The following is a 21,153-nucleotide window of genomic DNA, read 5'->3' as shown; positions in this document are numbered from 1 at the left end:
ATAGTCAACAGACCTTCGCCAAGCAGACCTTTTAGATTAGATCATAGAAAAGTTAGCCAGTGTTGAACTCCCTGACTTCTGACGGCTTTTGAGCCATCGCTGCGTCGTCTAAAAATACAGTTTGTCTTTATGGACTATCTCTTATCACCGAGTATTGACCCTTGATCTTTCAGAGGAGTTAAAAAGTGACTTTATTTTTCCAAAATAGCGGCTTCAGGGTAATCACTTAAACAGTTTAGCCCACCGAATGCTAAACTATTCCCTGCAACCTTTCCATCTACACGTCTGGAGCTTCAATTTACAGCTTCTCTTTTTTTCTCTCCAGGATATTCAATACCAACAATTTGTCCCCGGCTGCCTTTAAGTTGAGGGGGGGGGGGGGGGGGGGAAATTTCCAAGCACCCACTCTTGGCGGGACGACACCACTGTGGACCGAACCTTTTCCGTCTATCCACCTCGCTCACTTTCTCTCTCTTTGTCCTGTCACATAAACAGCCGCTTTCCACTGCCCCGGACCTGAACCTCCATTCCCGTCTCCACTGATACGCACACGCATCCCAGTGGCGTCAGTGAAATGGACATTTTATATTTTGGAAGCTGTTTGATTGGAACAATAAGGGTGGCCGTCCGTATATGTTACAGTCTGGTTTTACAGGGTGCCACATACTCTGCCCTTTATCAGGCAACTAAACACTCGATGGCACCTGCAGTGTTGAACTGTCAGATCAAATATTTCAAAAAGGAAAAATTAAAAAATAATGAGAGCAGTTCAGCGGCTCACAGGCTTTTGTATCGTGATTTAATGAGGGGGGGTCATTAGACACTACAAAACGATACTCATGGCTGGGTCTATGAGACGAGACAGGGTTTTAACGTTATGTTAGGGTTGGTTAGGGTTTAAGTTGGGGGTTGGGGTTAGGGTTTGGGGCTTAGAGCTAGGGGTTAGGGTTGGGGTTTGGGGTTAGTGTTTGGGGTTTGAAGCTAGGGGTTAGGGTTATGGGTAATGGGTTACGAGTTATGAGTTATGAGTTACGGGTTAGGGTTAGGGTTGGGGTTTGGAGCTAGGGGTTAGGGCTTAGGGTTATGGGTTACGGGTTACGGGTTGGGGTTAGGGGTTTGGAGCTAGGGGTTGGGGTTTGGGGTTAGGGGTTTGGGGTTAGGGGTTTGGAGCTAGGGGTTGGGGTTAGGGTTATGGGTAACGGGTTGGGTTAGGGTTTGGAGCTCGGGGTTAGGGTTTGGGAGTTGGGGTTAGGGTTTGGGGTTTGGAGCTAGGGGTTAGGGTTGGGGTTGGGGTTAGAGGTTAGAGGTTAGGGGTTAGGGGTTAGGGTTATGGGTAATGGGTTATAAATTATGAGTTATAAATTATGAGTTAGGGTTAGGATTAGGGGTTGGGGTTTGGAGCTCGGGGATAGGGTTTAGGGCTTGGGCTTAGGGTTATGGGTTACGGGTTACGGGTTACGGGTTGGGGTTTGGGGTTTGGGGTTTGGGGTTAGGGTTAGGGATTGGAGCTAGGGGTTGGGGTTTGGGGTTATTGGTAACGGGTAACGGGTTACGGGTTATGGGTTATGGGTTACGGGTTGGGGTTAGGGTTTGGAGCTAGGGGTTAGGGGTTGGGGTTTGGTGCTCGGGGTTAGGGTTAGGGGTTATGGGTGACGGGTTACGAGTTGGGGTTAGGGTTTGGGTGACGGGTTGGAGGTTGGGGGTTGGTGGTTGGGGTTGGGGTTGGGGTTTGGGTTAGGGGATAGGAGATAGGGGATAGGGGATAGGGGATATGGGTTAGGGGATATGGGTTAGGGGATATGGGTTAGGGGTTAGGTTGTTGCTGATACATGGTTAGGGTTAGGGGTTCCTGGGGTTAGGTTGTGCTGATACAGTCCAATAACCATCAGACGACATCTGTGAGACAAGGGTTTTAAGAACAGAAAAAACGGACCAGATGTTGTTTTCACAGTCCGATGGCCAAGCGTAGCAAATCCTGGACATGCAACAAACATTCAGCTGTCAGTGTCTCATTTGCTACCAGTTAACAGTTTGCCTACAGTGAAGTTTCAATCAGATTCCGTTGGAGAAGTCAAAGTCTCCCTCTGCTGCTGCCTTGGTAGCTCTACATGCAACATACAGGATGTGCCAGCTGGAGCATTCCTGAAATGGTGACTGTTCTTAAAAATACATGACCTCTGATGTTCACCATTCATGGCATCACAGCATCAAGTCCAAATTAAAGATCCAAACATATCCACTGTTGTATGATATGTTAATGTCAATAGAAACTGACTGCAAAATCACTGCAGTCCAAATCTCAGTACTCTCTGGTTCCGCACTCTAAGCATCATGGGAACTGTACATTTTCCATGTCTTTTCCTAAATACACATAAAGGAAAACTATACAGGAAAATCGCAATTACTTTATCATTGTTCCTGAATATGTTTAGATCTTGTTTTTTGTCCTTCAATCATATTTTTTTTAAATACAATTTTATAACTGCATTTTATTAATCAGTCGTGTTGTCATTTAATTATTTTTGATGATCTGAAACATTGAAATGTGACAACATGAACTCGTGAGACTGTGAAATGCAGCCAGACACCATCGAAAGGGGGCGGTAATGAACCAAGGGGGCGGATCCCAACTGCTGTAAAACCGACGAAGAAGAAGAAGGATCAGTTCCCGGAAATACATTCAAGCACATGTCCTAAAGCAACCTTGAGAAGACTACAAAACAGCAAGTTGTCAGCGTACGCGACACAGCAAACCGAAGCAGGGATGCCAGTAACGAGATTACTGTAAGTTATCATTTTCTGTAATATTTGTATATCTGTATATACTATTAATAGGATTGAATGAATATGTGGTTCTTCAAGCCGATTTAGTCTAGATCTCATCCTCTGTCACGAAGCTAGCATTAGTTACCATCGCTGACTTTTAATAACTTCTGACTTCATGCACACATCGGTGTACATTGTGTAGATTTATTTTGAACTCTCTTTGGTCGTTTTAGTTTGGGAACGATGTGCTAAAGCCAGAAGATGACATTGTCTGTGTTAGCTTAGTATGCTAAAAACAAGATGGTAACGGAGCTAAAATGAAGAAAAACACAGAACGGAGACGGTACAAATAATGTTCAGACGTCGGTTGGATAAGAGAGACAATTGCTTCTAAGTATTAAAACCAAATGTACTAAATGTAAATATTTTAATTTTCTCAAATACACTGCTACACTTGCTAATAGACGAGCTGTTAGCTACTATTCATCCCATGATCTTTCATGCCAGCTTTATGCAATTATGTATAGCAATTAATAGATTGTTTCCCGTTATATTAAAATGAGGTACATGTTCGTATGTTTAACACTATTCTCATGTATTAACAAGAGAGGGTAGTTAATCACTTGTCCTCATTTAGGCCGTGGGGGTATGCTGGAGCCTATCCCAGCTGACTTGGGGTGAGAAGCAGGGTACAAGGCAACCATTAACACTCACATTCATACGTATGGACAATTTAGAGTCTCCATTTAATTAAGATAGTTTTGAACTGTGGGGAAAAAAAACAACATGCAAACCACACAGATTTGAACAGGGATTCGAATCCAGATCTCACTTCGAACCACAATTCCACCGTTTTTGCTGGACTTGAGCTTTGAATGTCTGCGACCAGCCAAGTGCACCTTTTAGTGACTGTTTAGCTAGCTGCTCGTTGGCATGTTTAACTATGTTATGGCTAACCTCACATTTTCATTTTCTTCTAAGATGAAGAAAGTTTCCATTCTTCTTTTTTAAAGGTATCCCCTCTACCAGCTGGGGAACCCACAGCTGAGAATCTTCAGGCCCAACTGGTTCTTGACGCTGGTGAGGCCCGGAAAAGAGCAACCTCCTGACACGGTGCAGTTCCGCATCCCGATGGAGTAAGTTGTTACTTCCTGTTTGTAGAGATGCTTGGGGCAGGAGGCCAGGCTAATTAGCATGGGATTGACACGGATAAAGATTTAGTTTTCACAGTTCTGTGCATGTATTGAACAGGTATTATACATGAAAATGTGCCATAATGAAATAAGAATATGGATGAGAATCAAAAAGGAAATAATATTGGAAAAACGTGCAATAAAGTAAAAATCTGCAACATATACAGTAGTTTGATCATCCAACTTTGCAGTAATGCACATTCAGATATATTTCCATTTAAGTAATTATACAAGAAATATTACAGTATATTTATTATAATGAAAATGTCATATTTTAGGGTGAATGTTTTTTTTTTAAATTATTAATGTTTTCCTGGGACTTATTAGATAACCTGCACTCTGCATTATGGCCACAAGGTGGTGTGACAACCTCAATGACAGAAGTCAGAAGCATCAATCAGTTCTCCAGAATCCTTTCAGCACCTTAAGGTCGTCTTGACTGAGATGTGTTGCAACAATGATTTGTGAAAGGCTGACACAGGCAATATAATGGGAAATGAAGTCGAAACTATTTATTTGGGGCTTTAGGACCGTCTGCCAGACGTCACACTTTGTTACCTACAAGAGCCAATATTAATATTAACAGAGGTAAGGAAAGCAAAAATCGTCATTTTCTGAGAAACACCTTTTGGAATATGTTATACAGACCTCAACTTTATCCCACCTTATTTCCTGCATTAATGCTCAAGGAATATTCGGGTATTCCATATATATATATATATATATATATATATATATATATAGTATATTTCTCCAAAATTATTGGGTAGTATAATGCAACAATCCGTTCAGTTCTGGATGATTGGAATCTGACACCTTATAGTTGAGCCATCATGCAATCAAATCAGTGATAAATCCTGAGCATTTGAAGTTTTAACACCCCCTAGCGTCTTTTTAATGTACTACACTTTTTGTGTCTGTGACTGTATTGACGTTACAGGTGGCCCTCAATAACAAGTTGGACACCCCTGCTATAGGCGATAAAGTGAATTAGTGTAATATCTAGTAATGTATCATTATTCATGAATTTATTTTGGATAACTGTGCTCTACAGTGTTTCTTTTTAGGATAGTGCAACGCAGTCCATTTTACAGAACCGATTTCTTTTTTTTACGATATCCATGAATCCATTATTTATTAAACAAATGTGAGCTTTATGACAGTGAAATCTTTTATTACTCTTAGCACGGGCTGTGTTTGTGCTGATAAGTCGTGGTAATGCCGAGCTGCTGTTAATGAGCAATGTTGGCGTTCTCAGGGTAAGAACACAATGCGGTCTTTGTCTCGAAAAGCCGCTTTCACCCGTTCACTGCTAACTTGAACTTATATTGACATTTTCTAACGGAGGAGGAGTTTTGTGAGGAAAGACATTTTTCAATCGCTGTCGCCACTCTCTGCTCCCAAACGTGGAATATTTTGCATAGTCTATTCACGGTATGGCCCTATGATGTAGTCCATCGTGCCGTGGACTTGTTGTTGAAATGATTAGCTCCAAGTGAAGACATAAAATACTTGAAATGCTGGATTTTCGTCTATAAACTACACTCTCTATGAATGTACATAATTTTTGTATTTACTTTGCAGTATTAACTTTCCATATAGTAATACTTGGTCATTCATTTTCAATGGAGGCTGCACAAGAGGGCGGTTATTGCCAAGTGAAATTCATACATCTTAATCTTTGTGCTCGTGCACGTCCTTGTGCACACGCTGGCTTGAGACACGATCTCTGAAAGTAAAAAAAAGTTCAACCCTTCATCACCAGTTGTTACCAATGTGGCCAGTATGTTATTCGGTACACCATTGCAGGTAAACACAAAAATAATACTTGCCATGTCAGATTTCGCGGAGCTGTTTGACATTTCTAAAAAAATATATTGACATATAAATATTATTTATGTTTATGTATGTTTATGATGTACTTTTGAGGTTATCTCTGATACTAGCAAGAGTACTCTATGCACACCGCCCTCTTTTTCTCATCTGAACTACTTTGATATCCTCAAATTCTCTCTAATTCTCACAGCCATTGAAAACCTTGTAATTCACAGTGGATGCGCGCGCGCCGTTCAGTGGTGTCGCTCGCCACAGATGCCATCGTCAATTCCCCGTGCTGGGGCGTGAGGTAGTGAGGTTTAACAAAGATGCTATCACGCCGCTACTAGCTGGCATCTGTTAGCACATACACACTACGCTTGTATTGGTTTTATTCTGTTTTAACTGGTAAAATTAGGAAAAATGTAAACGTTTAGTAGTGGCATGCCTGTCATTGCCTTCCCCGCCTTCCCCGCCTTCACCTTGGAGACTCCGCCTCCTTCCTGATTGTGTTCAGGTGTCCCTCATCACCTGATTTCCTGCTGACTATTTATTGCCTCTGATTCCTCCTGTCTGGTGCAAGTTCGTTGTACACTCATGTCTCGTCCGAGCATTCCTTGTTATCGCCTCGCCTGGTTTTCGACCTCTTCTTCTGCCCGTCGCTCTTGGATACCTTTGCCTTATTGGACTGACTTCCTGTGTACCGACCTTCACACTCGTGTAGAACCTTACCTCGTGTAGTGCCTGGCAATTCTGCCTTTGGGTCCTCCTTCCACGTCCCGCCTTGACAGCAGTTTATGACATGTTTTGAGCTGATGTTTTGGGGCTTCTTTGCTTTATTAAGTAAATATGACCAAAATTCTATTGGTAACCAGCTCTCCCAAGGTTTTAACGGTTAGTAGCCAAAGAAGAATCAAAAAGTCAGTCAGTTTAGTCCCATCTCTGGGTGTTGTGTAGCTCTGTTTTAGAGCTTTAGCAAACAATCAGATGCTCTTGGGTTCTCTCAGACGCTTGGGTTATCCTTTCTGCTATTTCCATCTGTACTTACCAGAGGGGAGTATTTCTTCTAAGCTTCTAAGTCTTCGGATTGTTCTCCAATCCTTTGTGCCGTGTTAGCATTTCCTCTTTGCTCTTGTACGAACGTCATCAAATTTCTTGGTTTCCTCCCACCACACTTTAGTTCTTCACCTGGCATGGCTAACGACGCATAACACACTTAACACGCACACACAGTACACAAACGGTGAACGGTATGTTCAACCTACCCCCCCCCCATCACATTTTATGCTACTATCCTGGCTAATAACTATGAAACCAGAACATGCGGTGGTGTTTCACTGTAATCTGACTTGAGAAAACCGAGCCTCCTTCACAGCAACCACCATTGTCTGACAGCCGTACAATACCTGTTAGATCAAACGATGCTCCTATCGCCATGGTGAACACTCTTTGTTTGCCTGTTCCACTTCACCAATGCATGACTGAAGTTGGAAACCAGGTCCCTTTTCACGCTAATTAACCTCTCTTTGTCACGGTAGGGTGCAGGTTAATTAAGGAATGTAACCACTGCTTGATACTGACTCGTCTGTCTGTTTTTGTTGATTAAATCTCAGGAGGACAGCTTAAAACTTTTTTCCACTTGTTTCATATTAAGAACATGTACTTGTGTCACCTGATGCAGAGTTCTCTGGAGGTCTACTGTTATTCCAGATCAGTGCATTACCGCTAAGTCTGACTGTGTAATTTTCAACTAATTGTTGACCAAACCTAGAACTCAAAGGTCAAAGAACAAATCAATACAGGTTGCTCGTCACCTTTCTTAGAAGTGACAATGTTGTGCTTGTGGTGCCATGTAACAATCAATACCTTTCAGGGCTCGACAATAACGATGTACCGATGGCCCGGGGCGAGTTAAAACATAATTCAAGTAAAATGCAAGTAAATCCAATCAGTGATATTCCCGTCAGGCAAGTGCCCTAAGAGTTTTTTTTTTTTTAAAGCGGTTCTTGTTGGGTGTTGTAAATGCATCTTTGGCTCAAAGGAGCAATGTGTTTTAACAAGGACACAAAAACGCTACAGTTCAGCCAGGATGACACCAGGACAAGAAGGCATGGTTACAGGAGTGAAATAACATGTGAGTCGCTTAATGATTTCTTGTCTCCAACCTGTGGGTTTGTGTTTCAATAAGAGAGAAACGTGAGGACTTGTTAATGCCCGTCTGAGAAAAATTCATAAAGTGTATGGTGAAGGTTTTACAGTCTTAAAACTTAATTAAAATAAAATTTAATAAATAACGGCACACAAATACAGTTGGCTACTAATTGCGGACTATTTTGGGAACCTATCCCCGTGATAAATGAGGTAACTGTATTCTTATTTTGCACTTAGGTTATATACGTTGACTTTGTAGTTAATGCCAAAATTTTTGAAGCCCTTTTTAGATAATTTGGAATTAATCTTGGAGTGGAGCGTACCAAGATCTAGACCACGTCTCTAATGTGACTTCTGGTCAACCTCTCTTTGATCTATTAAAACCCAAACAGTAAATCTAATCCTTCACACACCGCTCTTATATTGTCAACTTCTCAGCTGTCTTTTCTCTCATTAAGTCTCACGTTCCTCAGCGGGGATCCCTCTAGACAAAGTCTGCTATTATCATCTTAATACTTGGGGTTGAGCAATTTCTGTGCTGGGTATTGTCTGCTCGGTTGGAGTTTTGAGGTAGTGACTGTGCTTATCTCCACCCACACCTGACAATAGAGCAGACAGACAATGAGGACTGGCTTTTGTTTTTCAACCTTTCATCTGCGCAGAAAACAACTCTCCTGTTGCATTCTCAACACAAAACCACGGCGACACGATCTACTTTGATGTCACCATGACTGTGCATATCTTGTATGTACTGTATGAGAAGAAATACTGTGTGTTAGACTGTCGTTTACAACAACATTTGCAATATTTAGACCAGGGGTCTCAAACTCAATTTACCTGGGGGCCACCGGAGCTAGGTTCTGGGTGAAGCCGGGCCGCATCAGGTTTTCAAAAAAAAAAAAAAAAAGTATTAAAAACTGGGAAAAAAAATCTTTGGTTCCACACCAAAATATCTGATAAAACATTCCACTGTTCTCAAATATCTTAATTTTTATTTTTCTATGCACAAAATAAGATAAAAAAACAAATAAATTAAGAATAAAGACAATAAATCAATCAATCAGTAATAAATAAGTAAAATAATAATAAAACAGCATATAAGAAAAAGGTAAGAAACCACATACAGTTGGTAGAGAAATTATTTTTTTCAGATTCAAATGTAACAGTTATTTAACCTTTAACATAAACATTAATGAAATTTCTTAATTTTACCCAATTAGCAAGTTAGCATCGTACTCACTTCCATCTAACTTTAACAACATGTTTGATGAGATGCTTTATCTTGACGTGGATTTTCCGTTTTATTCCAAATTTTCCAAACTTTTAGCTTCATTGCTAATCCAAAGCAAAACAGGGTAGGGTAACAGTATGGGCATGGGGCAAAATCATGTTAATTGTGTCCGGTGTGCACACAGCTTTAAGCTGTCATTTCAACATTAAACTTTGGTATCAAGGTGGGGGGCCTCAAACTAGCGTCTCACGGGCCGCATTTGGCCCGCGGGCCGCAAGTTTGAGACCCCTGATTTAGACATTCCAAAAAGACGTATTGATGGTCAGAAGACATGCATATTGCATATTAGTCGTCGCTCTTACCGTACCATCACTGCATCCAAAGGGATATGCCCTTTCACCTACCACAGTCTTAGCGTTTCAGTGCACAGGTGTAATCAGACCGCCTTAAACTACTTGGAACTGATACTCCTAATCTTCTCGGCTGAGCGAGAGGTAGTACACATTATAGAAACACCCAGATTCTTAAAGGTCACAGTAGTGGATTGGTTTGCAAATTACCACCGGAATTACGCAGTCCGTGTTTTACCAACACCCAACAAGAACCGCTTTTAAAAAAACTCTTGGCAGTATGGCATGCTAAAGTACACTTGCCCGACGGGAATATCACTGTCCCGGGCCATCGGTACATCGTTATTGTCGAGCCCTGGTTATACATTTTTTATTATTTAACCAGTGACCTCTTGTGGAACTGATATTACTGTAGATATACCTTTTTTAAGGGGGACTGTGAACAACTGGCTGAAGATTCATTTTTTTTTTCAACCAATGTAACCAATATAATACAATAATGCAGCTCATGTAAGAACACCACCACCACCGACAGATTGTACGAATAAATTCTAGCACAAGTTGCATAAAAATTGTCGTAAATTTTCATGTCGCTCAATAGACAATGATTCAAAAATCCATTAATTGATAAATGGCTGTTTGGTGGTTGATTATTATGGACTTTTCATTCATTCATTCATTTTCTATCGCTTTTTCCTCACGAGGGTCGCGGGGGGTGCTGGTGCCTATCCCAGCTTGTCTTTGGGCGAGAGGCGGGGTACACCCTGGACTGGTCGCCAGCCAATCACAGGGCACATATAGACATTATGGACTATTATTAGTCCAAAAATATTAAAAGACAAGTCATGTGTAATATTCTGGTCAGTGGGCATCAGTAAAGACACAACATTAATCCAGGAACAGATATCCATCATGTTGTGTATAGTTTTGCATTGGAATGGTTTGAGTCATGCAGGTCATGAACATTTTTGGAGAAATTCCCCATTACAACAGCGAGTTCCTAATTATTGGTTCTTAGGAGAGCCTTAATTGCATGTCAGAAAAAAAGCTAAGAACTAAAGGATATGGATAAGCAACTATAAGCTATCACAACCGATTGGCATGATTATCACAGCAAAAATATTAGCATTTTCAAACAAACCTTTAGCATTTTCAAATAAATGTATGCAAGGAAAATGTATAAAAGGAAAAACTACCTCACCCTGAAGTCGAAGGAGTCTGTTCATACAATATTTTGGTTTGCCTCACTTAATATTGTCCCAACAGTCCAAGGTATTGCGTTGTATCCTGAAATTTAGACATGCACATTATCGCATTCAATCAAAGAAGCACAAGTGATAAGATGCAATATCCGAGGTACTTATGTTAGACCTCGGCGTCGCTATAAAGCTCTTTGTCAGACGCATTTGGGAAGTGCTCTCTACCAGGCTAATACAATTGGCTAAATTGATTAGCAGTTAAAAGCCTTTCTTTCTCTGGTCAAAGCAGTGCGTTTTAGAAATGCTGCCTATTGGGCTACCATGAGCTTGGATGGTCCAGCAGATTGGCTGATGCCAGGCCGGCTTCCTGTATTGGGTTTCACTGTGCAGGATCAATACATGCAGACGGCTAATTAGGTCAAGACCATCACATTTTTCTTCTGGATGTTTATGCCTCAAAGGATAAAACCTGATATACATTATGCGTATGGATTTGATGTGTATGTATTTCAGTACAGTATGTAATATTACAGCAGATTTGATGTAAATATCACCGCCTGGCCTCCATTAGTTCTATAGAGAAACATGATAAACATTCTCATTTAACACTGAAGCCAAAAGCCTTATAATAATAATAATAATAATAATAACCTTTGTTTTATTCTCTCCCACTCCCTGTGTGTTTTTACATCCTCTGTGTGACTTGGTTAGGATGACAAAGAATGATGTGAAAAACTACCTGGAGAAGATCTATAATGTCCCAGTGGGAGCGGTCCGCACCAGGATACAATTTGGTGAGTGTCTTTCTATTTTGGCCAAACTTAAGCGAGACCATTTTATTGCTTTCAATGCATGCGTGGAAAAATCACCTACGCATCAAACTCGGTGCGATTGTAAATCCACAGTTAAGGGACGTTGACTTGCTCAGTGGTACTTGGACTTCACGTGGGGTGGGATACACCAGGCCTTGAATAGAACCTATAAGGACACTTCAGGGCACATACATAAGAGGGGCTGCATCTGTAGTTCAGAAGGCAACGGATGCGAATGGAGGGGCCCAGCGGAAGCAGGCAAACCTGCTTTTCATTCATTTTTAGTGAATAATGTGAAAAGACGAGGACGTGGTTTTCTCCGTGTGTCATGGACCACCGTGGGTGGTCACCACCGTGGGTGGGTAACGCGCAGGCCTCACAGCTTGGAGACCCGAGTTTGATTCCACCCTCGGCCATCTCTGTGTGGAGTTTGCATGTGTGGGTTTTCTCCGGTTTCCTCCCACATTCCAAAAACATGCTAGGTTAATTGGCGACTCCAAATTGTCCGTAGGTATGAATGTGAGTGTGAATGGTTGTTTGTCTATATGTGCCCTGTGATTGGCTGGCCACCAGTCCAGGGTGTAGCCCGCTTCTAGCCTGAAGACAGCTGGGATAGGCTCCAGCACCCCCTTCAACCCTCGTCAAGAAAGCGACAGAAAATGAATGAAAGAAAAATCTTTCGGCGTGAAGTGTCCACCAAGTGGAACCAAATGTCACAAACAATCCGCCTATGGAATCCACTGGAATGTAATGGTGCGAGCCAAGTTGGTGCCAGTTCGCGCCAAAGATTATGTGATTGGTGCGTAGTGGCGCCGAATAACGGCAACATGCTGAGCGAACATTAATTCGGCACCACAGCAAGCCACTACGCGCCAATCACATAATCTTTGGCGCGAACTGGCACCAACTATATGTGCCCTGTGATTGGCTGGGATAGGCTCCAGCACCCCTTGTGAGGATACGCCGTTGAAAATGACTGAATTAATTTATTCTGGCTTAGAAAAATTATTCACCCAACCCTCCTGAAAAATCATGTGATCATCATCATTTTTTTAAAGGGACATTGACAGTAATTGGGTAGCAAACAGTACCTCTTCAACAATTTTCCATTCCCAAGCCCCACTGCCTGAACTACTATACCTCAAAGATATGCTTAGCTATGTGTGAAGTGAGGGAGTACACCAAACCAAACAGGGTTAATTGTATACAGTTGCATACTGTTGTCGACAGGCGCTGGAACCCCCGGCTCACTGTAAACATGCTGTCAAAACAACATCTAAACCCAAAGTATGCACTGTGCAACATCTTTTTATGAACTGACTGTAAATGTCGTAAAAAAAATACCATATTGTGTGTGTGGTCGGGAACCACATTTTAAATGGAGGGGAAGAGAAATTTACTTTGATGCACCACTGACGCTGACAAAACAGAAGAAGGGAGTCCCAAAGAAGTGTATAAATGTAAGTAATTAAGCATAATTATTGAATTTCATAGTAACAACACTTTTTTTTAGATAAGTTTCGTCATACCATGTTTTGAATTGTTGGTTGTCACTAGTTATAACAAGGCGGCAAACACAAATAAGCTATTTACTGTAATCTACTGCATTTCATGAACAATTAGACCAATCAGACAGCAGCTACGTTAGCCTATTAGCTGTAAGTTGTATTCTAAAATGACTTGTCATGAGCTAGCTCCTGCAGCTATTGTATAAGCTACATTACATGAATGAATTGCACTGTGACATTTGCGTTTCATATTAGCTGTCTAGTCACTCTAGTCACAAATATGCTTATTTATTGTATTCAGCGTACAGTATCAATGGTCAGGAACAAGGTAAACAATATGGACAGCATTTCAAAGTTGATCAAACCTTTTGGAATCCAACTTTGTCCACATCAATTTACTACACACTATTACTACTATGACATCATTATTACAGTAAAGTCTCGTTATATCGATATCGGTTATAATGAATTACTGCTTATTACGATACTATTTTCATTTCCCGGCAAACTTCTAGTCTTTTATGATATAATTAGTTCCGTTAGTGCGATACCCGGTTATTATGATAATCCGGTTACTACGATGCCCTTTTCATCTCCCGCCAGCCAATTTGGTCTGCTTATATCGATACAAAAGCAGCTTAAATCAATCTTTGCTTAAGGATTTCAATACCAAAAAAGAACACGGCGAACGGCTGCTTCCAGTCAACTTTATTTTTCACACTTCCACCACCAGAGCGCAGCACACACACCGATTCCCGCACTTCCTGGTTCACAGGTCATGCTCAACCCGCCCCACATAGCTGGCCAAACACATGCCTGCAACATTGTTCTATAGTATAGAACAATGTCGAGTGCATTATTGCCCACTTTTAATGCAGTTCAGCGCAGAATCGGATATATCGACAGTCCGGTTATATCGATATTTTTTCCGACTCCCGACAATATCGATATAGCGAGACTTTACTGTATTATTATTTTATGTACAATGAGTTGAACCCCATCCATTTTGCATATTTGTCAATCCTCCACGAGATGCTGAGCCTACTGAGGTCAAACCATCAGAGGAGCACACTTCCACAACCCTCTGCAACACGACACAGCGCTCTAAAACGATGAAGAACCCAGAATGGGAAAGGATACTACAACAAAATGTCATTCTGGACTTTGGAACAATCTGGGAGAGAACAACAACGGCCGAGACGGAGGCCAAAATGAGGTTTTTAAAACCTCAGGAGAATGGCTGATTAAGTTTTTATATATTTGTTCATAAAGTTCATGTTGTATATTTGATACATTTTATTAATGTTATTGAAGCCTATTTTTGTACATAAATGTCAGTTTGTAAAAATATGTTCCTTTTTATTTAAAAAAAAAAAATCCAGTGTTAAGCTATTAAAAAGCGAAAAGCATAGAAATTAATGTGCTTTATTTTGCGGTAGGAAACATTTATTATAAACACTTTAATTGGTGCGTCTGCTTACGTCACAGCAACTAAGCGGTGAAGGGTGATGATGTCATGAGAATCAAGTGGCGTCCCATTTCTTAGTGGCTTCTTCCCCTTGGCGCTCGGTTTTAAGAGGTAAGGGGAGAAGACGAAGGGGTGGAATTGGGACCCCCGTAGAAGAGGGGATGGAAGAAACGGTGAGATGCGGCCCCGAGACGAAAGATCCCGCGTCAGGGAAGGTGTCCCTATCTTATGTCGAGAGTTCCACTCCATTTAAAAGCATGAAGACTGGAGGAGGCGGAAAAGAGTGAGGGGTGCAAATGACCCTTTCTTCCCTCCATGGGTAGCAGGGCTATTTTGGAAGGAGTTGCCATGGATACCCCTCTGGTCTGGGATTTGTAATGTGATATCTGGCTGCCAAACCACAATCTCTAAAGTGGGAGAAAATGGGAGTGCTTGCATTTGCAAGTGTTTTATGAAAGCATTGCCTGTGTCTCCGTACGTGTTTGGAAAGGATTACCTGAACTTTTATGTTTTTCCCGTCATGCTTTGTGATGTTTAGTAGTTTTGTTGTTAATGGAGGGACAAGTAAGTGTCTTAGCCAATTATATTTCCCTGCGGATTTCCTCGGCTACTTAACCACAAAGATAACGCACACAGAGCGACACACATCTTACCTCTTGTTTCCCTCCCAAACAGGGGCCTCCAAGTTAGATTGGGGTGAGAGAGTATACGTCTTTTACAACTCCGCTCAGGGCTTTCCCTGAGCAGTGGGCTGCTTTTCTGCTGATGTACCCGACACACGCACGTTCACTAATGACTTACCGCAGCGGAATGTTTTTCATGTTATAAACTGTACCCATGGCGATGGCATTTTCACCGTGGCTCTTTTGACTTGTCTGTCAACAAGCTGTCGAAAGGATTCGAGCGTTTTGATGACCTGGTCATTCACATTGACGTTCTTTTTTTTTTTTTTTTTTTTTTTTTTCTATGGAAATTGCTCCTCATTTAAAAACAAAAAACACCCTTTTGATTTATGTATGTTATGCAAAGCTGCTAAAAATGCTGCTAAACACACGGCGGGCATTTCAAGTCCCCTGTCTTCTCTCCACTTTGGTGAGGTCTGACAAGAAAGACCATGATGTCATCATCATCATCATCATCATCGTCGTCTCCAGCTGGGGAAGAGGTTAACTTTCACTCCCTCGTCATCAAGTTCAGGCTCTTGTTTTTTTTTTTTGACAGATGCAAACGATGCACATGAAAACGAACTAGTGCATCCTGCATGTTTTTTTTTTTTTTTCCAGACTTGAAGATTTATTGATCATAATAGCTCTGCACTTGGCCGTCACGATCCAATTCCATTCTAAATGACTGAATTGTGACTGTCACTAATTGTTTTGTGTAGCAGCAACATTATTTATTATGATGTGCTAAATTTGTCATGCAACTGACCAATGCCTACATAAAATTATCTGATATTTTTCTTATATTCTAAAACACAGTGACCGACTTTATCTAACCTGATTATATCAGATGTCTTAGACATCACTGTTGATGTTTGATTTTCTCAAAACAGTTTAAGGCTTATTTACATTCATTCTTTCATTTTCTACCGCTTTCCTCACAAGGGTCGTGGGGGGTGCTGGAGCCTATCCCAGCTGTCTTTGCGCGAGAGGCGGGGTACACCCTGGACTGGTCGACAGCCAATCACAGGGCACATATAGACAAACAACCATTCACACTCACATTCATACCTATGGACAATTTGGAGTGGCTAATTAACCTAGCATGTTTTTGGAATGTGGGAAGAAAAAGCCCACGCATGCACAGGGAGAACATGCAAACTCCACACACAAATGCCACGGGGGTGGAATTGAACCCTGGTCTCCTAGCTGTGAGGTCTGCGCGCTAACCATTAGACCACCGTGCCACCCGGCTTATTCACAGTGATATCAAATGTATACAAAATATCTGTCCATCTGCATTAACTCTTGTCCTATTAGAGTCACAGGTAAGCAGCTGAATGCTAAAAATAGAAAGTATGAAATTAATTTTGTTTTGTTATATTTATATTATCTGTATCATGAGCCATATATTTCAAATCTTCTATCGTGAAGTACCCTGAGCTCTACTGTCAACCCTCCAGTTTTCCCTGTGAAGCTACCCTATTTTGCCGTTTTTTTCCATTGTATTTTGTATGTATTTTTTAAATGAATATTGGGATTCAATGTAATTTTAACATATCATCTCCTCTTATTTGCCAGGTTCCAACAAGAAGAGGAATCACCTTAACCAGAGAGTTAAGCAGCCTGACTATAAAGTAGCGTATGTTCAGCTGGTAAGAACACACAAACATGCACATATCCGCCTTTTTCCTCTTTTTGTGAGCCGTAACTTGAAAACAACCCGTTTTGGTTCACAACATAACACGGTTAAAGAGTGATGTGTGTTTTAGATTATCAGACGTGTGTGCTATTTTTTAGCATGATTTCAATTTTCAGTTCATTTGGAGCTGTTAATACATCCACGGTTGTACCGTGTCATTGATCTTTTTGTTCTGAAAATACAGTAAAAATGGCGTATTTCACATATAGTTCTAAATGGTGATTAATCAGGATTAATTCATTTGAAAACTATTCATTTGATTAAATTTTTTAATCATTCGTCGTTAATCAAGAATTGTTGTTTTGGGAATTGTTGTTGCCGCTGTTTTTGTCTCTCTCTCTCTCTCGCTCTCTCTCTCTACTGGACTGGTGGCCAGCCAATCACAGGGCACATATAGACAAACAACCATTCACACTCACATTCATACCTATGGACAATTTGGAGTCGCCAATTAACCTAGCATGTTTTTGGAGTGTGGGACAAAAACCCACGCATGCACGGGGGAGAACATGCAAACTCCACACAGAGATGGCCGAGGGTGGAATTGAACCCGGTTCTCCTAGCTGTGAGGTCTGTGCGCTAACCACTCGACCGCCGTGCAGCCTGTATACAGTATGTTTATGTAAATATGGAGTTTACACAGATAACATCTTAATGATGATCCCCAGGGTTTTCCCAAAGATTGTTTGAAGCTGTGGTGGAAGGCTGCACGGGACTCGTGTGTCATGTTGCTGCGGCATCACTGTACGAGTATCGGAGTATTATCACAGTATACTTCATTATACCGGGATATCATAAACGACATTATTATCAAAACTTATTCGCCCTTAGAAATGCAACATAGTGTTTAGCCATTGTGTTTGGAATGTGAAGATGTGTATTTCATGATCTTTTGGTCGAGTGTGAAAACAGAGCCATTATGTGGTGGAAAGTATGAACTTGCAGGATACCATCTTTGGGCCAACAGTGTCATCGTGTGGTGGAAAGTATGAACTGACTCAGTACCTGTATGACGTCACACATACAGAATCACAGCAGGGGTGTGTCTTCGTGGGCGTGTTTACGCATAAATTACGCACTTGGCACGCAATTCGTGGCCGGAAATGGTGCAAAACGGGCACAAAATGACCCCACACCCGCATAATATATTTACACCTTGTTTTTACACCGCTGTTTGCATCGAGTGCACAACAATGTCTTAAAGCTGGACGCGTGATGTGTTTGTGTTGATTGACTTAGACGTAGCATAAGCCATAAGTATTACAGTAACATGCAGAGCCAGGCAAAGTGTGTAAACAAATATGTCAGAAAGTGGAATGAAACTGAAGCGCGAGCGATCACACACACGCTATGACGAGCTGTCATCAATTGACTACACATTTTACCGACTATTTTTTGTTATTCCCGATAAGAAAAAACAGGGTGAACGTCTATGCAGTCACACATGCGCAAATGCTAACACAGCCGACAGGCTATTCTGGTGCATGTTTATTCAAATAAACATAAGAACAGTGATTTTTTTTTTTTTTGTTTTCCAAGTTATTATGGTGATTATGTACGTAAATAATAATCTATATATGTACATATCCATTCATATAATATGAACATTGTTTGGCGGCTTTTATTTTGTTGTGGAATTCATTCCACATTCCTTAGAGCACAGTTTTCTGTACTGGCCATTCCCGACACACCTTAGATACTTTCTTAATCTTTAACTATTAATCTATTATTAATAATTCATGTGTCTATTAATTATATTTAGTATTGGCAGTGTCAATAAGTAAAACTATCCCCCAATAGACATAGACTTTCTTTATTGTCATTGCACAATAACACAGCAGTTAAATTGCCAACGAAATGTCGTTGCCTGGCTCCCATGTAATAAAAAAAAATAAAATAAAAATAAATAATAATAATAAATAAATAAATAAAAAATAAATAATAATAAAAATAATAATAATGTGGAGAATAAATAGATTACATCAAATATGAACAATGTACAGTGTAAACAGTAATTTGTGCAAATAATTTAAAATAATTTAGAATAAATAACAATAATTTAAAGTTTTGGTTGTGCGTGTGGGCAGGTAGAGATGCTTATTTGGCACTGAGCAGTCTGATGGCCAGCGAGAGCTTTTTCAAAAGCAAGATTATTAATTTTTCTTTCATTTTGAGCGTACACCAATGTCAGCGCTTGTTTATGCAGAGCTTTCCAGGCAACCATCTGTCTTGAAATGGATAAATAATGAAAATTGCGTAAACATAAGCGGTAGAAAATGAATGAATAACAATTTTCATGCATAATTAAAACGGCCATGAAACTTTCAAAAGTGGTGACATCCTCTTTTTTTTTTCCTGTTACCGAGGAAGTGGTCTGGAATTCCCTGCAAAGTGTGAGGTGCTGCCTCTGTCTCACCATGCCCCCCCCATTCGGTGTGTATTATTTACGCAATACAGAGACACAGAGGATCCAAGTGCGCTCACACTGTGCGTACGTAGCTGCCAACTACCAACACTTCTACTGAAGTTAACGTTCTGATGTTTTTGTGTGGCTATAAAACACACCAAAAGCCACGATTTTAACCTTTTTTCGTCTCATGCGGGCCTAACTGCTTCAGAGATTTGGTGCTCTGACCAGTTTAGTGTGCCATCACCAAATTATGCAACGATGTATCTCCTCAACACATTCACTTTGAAGCTCAAACTGAGTCATTTTGTTTCTATTCTGCACGAGTGGCAGTTATCATTGACTAGCGGAGAAACCATTCCGTTATTGTTATCAAATAACACGTACGTTGCTTCAGAGATTTTGTGCTTTGAAACAGGGCTCTACATTAAAAACAAAAATGACTTGCCCATGGGGAATCCTTAAGGTGAGAACTACTTGCCCGAACACATGGTAGTCGTAGTAAGCAGTGATATTTATAAGTTGTGCACCACAATGAAACATTATTGAATAGACACATTTGTGTACTAGTAAAGTGTTTTTAATCCAGAAAAAAAAATGCTCAATGGTCAAACGATAATTTGTGAAGCAAAGGTGAGGAAAAATACACAAAGAAATGGAACCGCTAGATCCATGCGGCCCGCGGGCCAAATGTGGCCCGCAGGACACTAGTTTGAGGCCCCCGCCTTGATATGAAAGTTTGATATGGATGCTGTATGGTATCATGTACCCAGAAAAAATTATTACGTTTGATTAATGTTCATGTTAAAGGTTAAATAACTTAATAGTTATCCTCCCTATCCGTGTGGAAGTGGTAAGTTTTTGGCTATTTAAGTTGAAAGGAAATAACTTGAAGGCTACCGTTTAGGTCGCTAGCTCTCTAGTGCAATATGTTGTAAATATGTTGTAAATAAAAAGAGTATAAATGTGACTATAGTCGTGTTTTGTCATGTCTACAGGGCTCTAATAATGCTTTGTTCATTTTAATCTGAAAAAAATCATTTGTCTACCCACCAACTATATGTGGTTTTATTATTTGCCGTTTTATTATTATTATATTTATTTATTACTGATTGATTGATTTTTTTATTCTTGATTTGTTTATTTATTTTTCATCTTATTTTGTGCAGAAAAATAAAAATTAAGATATTTGAGAACAGTGGAATGTTTTATCAGAGCTTTTATTGTAGAAAATTGGAACCAAAGCACTGAAAAAGTTTGTATATTTTTTTGTTTTTAATAAATGCGTTTTTTTTTTTTTTTGGGAAAACCTGATGCGGCCCAGCCAGTGTGGCCCCCAGGTAAATTGAGACCCCTAGATTTTGTTTTAACTTGCCCCGGGCCTTCGGTACATTGTTATTGTTAAGTTTACGTGCCATCACTTCATTACGCAACATGCTGACTTTGTGACTTACTCTATATTGAGTTGTCATTGATAACTGGCGGGCGCAACGACGCCATTAATCAAATAACATGAACGCTGTGCCAGCATATGTCTGTCCGTGTGTGGACAAGCAAGCGCGGGCTTTGACTTTGTGGGTTATTTTGAGTCATTCTGTTTATTTCTGTCAATGGCAAGCGGTTGTTTGGGTTCATTATATGACATCTCGACTTGACATGCACACTGTTGTGATGGGCCCTGGCCCACCTTTTTTCAAATTGTTGGATATAAACCGAATATCTGGACTATTTCATTGGCTGTACACGCTTTGGCTTTGCACACACCTCTACACACACGCACACACACACACACAACAACCCAAGAGAACTCTCTTTTGCAGCAGTAGGTACAAAACAAGATTGTTCCTAATTGACTCCACATGTGGGAGAGTGTTCTGTAGGTCGATGCT

General features: G+C 40.6%; 1 protein-coding gene across 3 annotated transcripts in view; it reads left to right on the top strand.

Moving 5' to 3' along the window:
- The first annotated feature begins 2,622 nt into the window (after positions 1–2,622).
- mrpl23 (mitochondrial ribosomal protein L23) overlaps positions 2,623–21,153 on the top strand; it is a 36,580-nt gene continuing 18,049 nt past the window's right edge. For 2 of the 3 annotated variants that reach the window (XR_009130131.2, XM_058075232.2), the window contains exons 1-4: positions 2,623–2,784; positions 3,780–3,902; positions 11,417–11,499; positions 16,737–16,810. Coding sequence is in view for 2 of the 3 variants with exons in the window: in XM_058075232.2 (XP_057931215.1) it covers positions 2,765–2,784; positions 3,780–3,902; positions 11,417–11,499; positions 16,737–16,810 (300 nt within the window). In the remaining variant the exon portion in view is untranslated. Of the gene's footprint in view, positions 2,785–3,779; positions 3,903–11,416; positions 11,500–16,736; positions 16,811–19,223; positions 19,930–21,153 lie in introns of those variants that run through there. The other variant, XM_078793011.1, reaches the window with a different exon arrangement.

This window comes from Doryrhamphus excisus, linkage group LG1, assembly GCF_037039965.1.
Source record: "Doryrhamphus excisus strain RoL-2023G ecotype Guam linkage group LG1, RoL_Dexc_Guam_v1.1, whole genome shotgun sequence".
NCBI lineage: Eukaryota > Metazoa > Chordata > Actinopteri > Syngnathiformes > Syngnathidae > Doryrhamphus > Doryrhamphus excisus.
The sequence above is the reverse complement of the archived record's forward strand: the minus strand, read 5'-3'. Positions and strand labels throughout refer to the sequence as shown.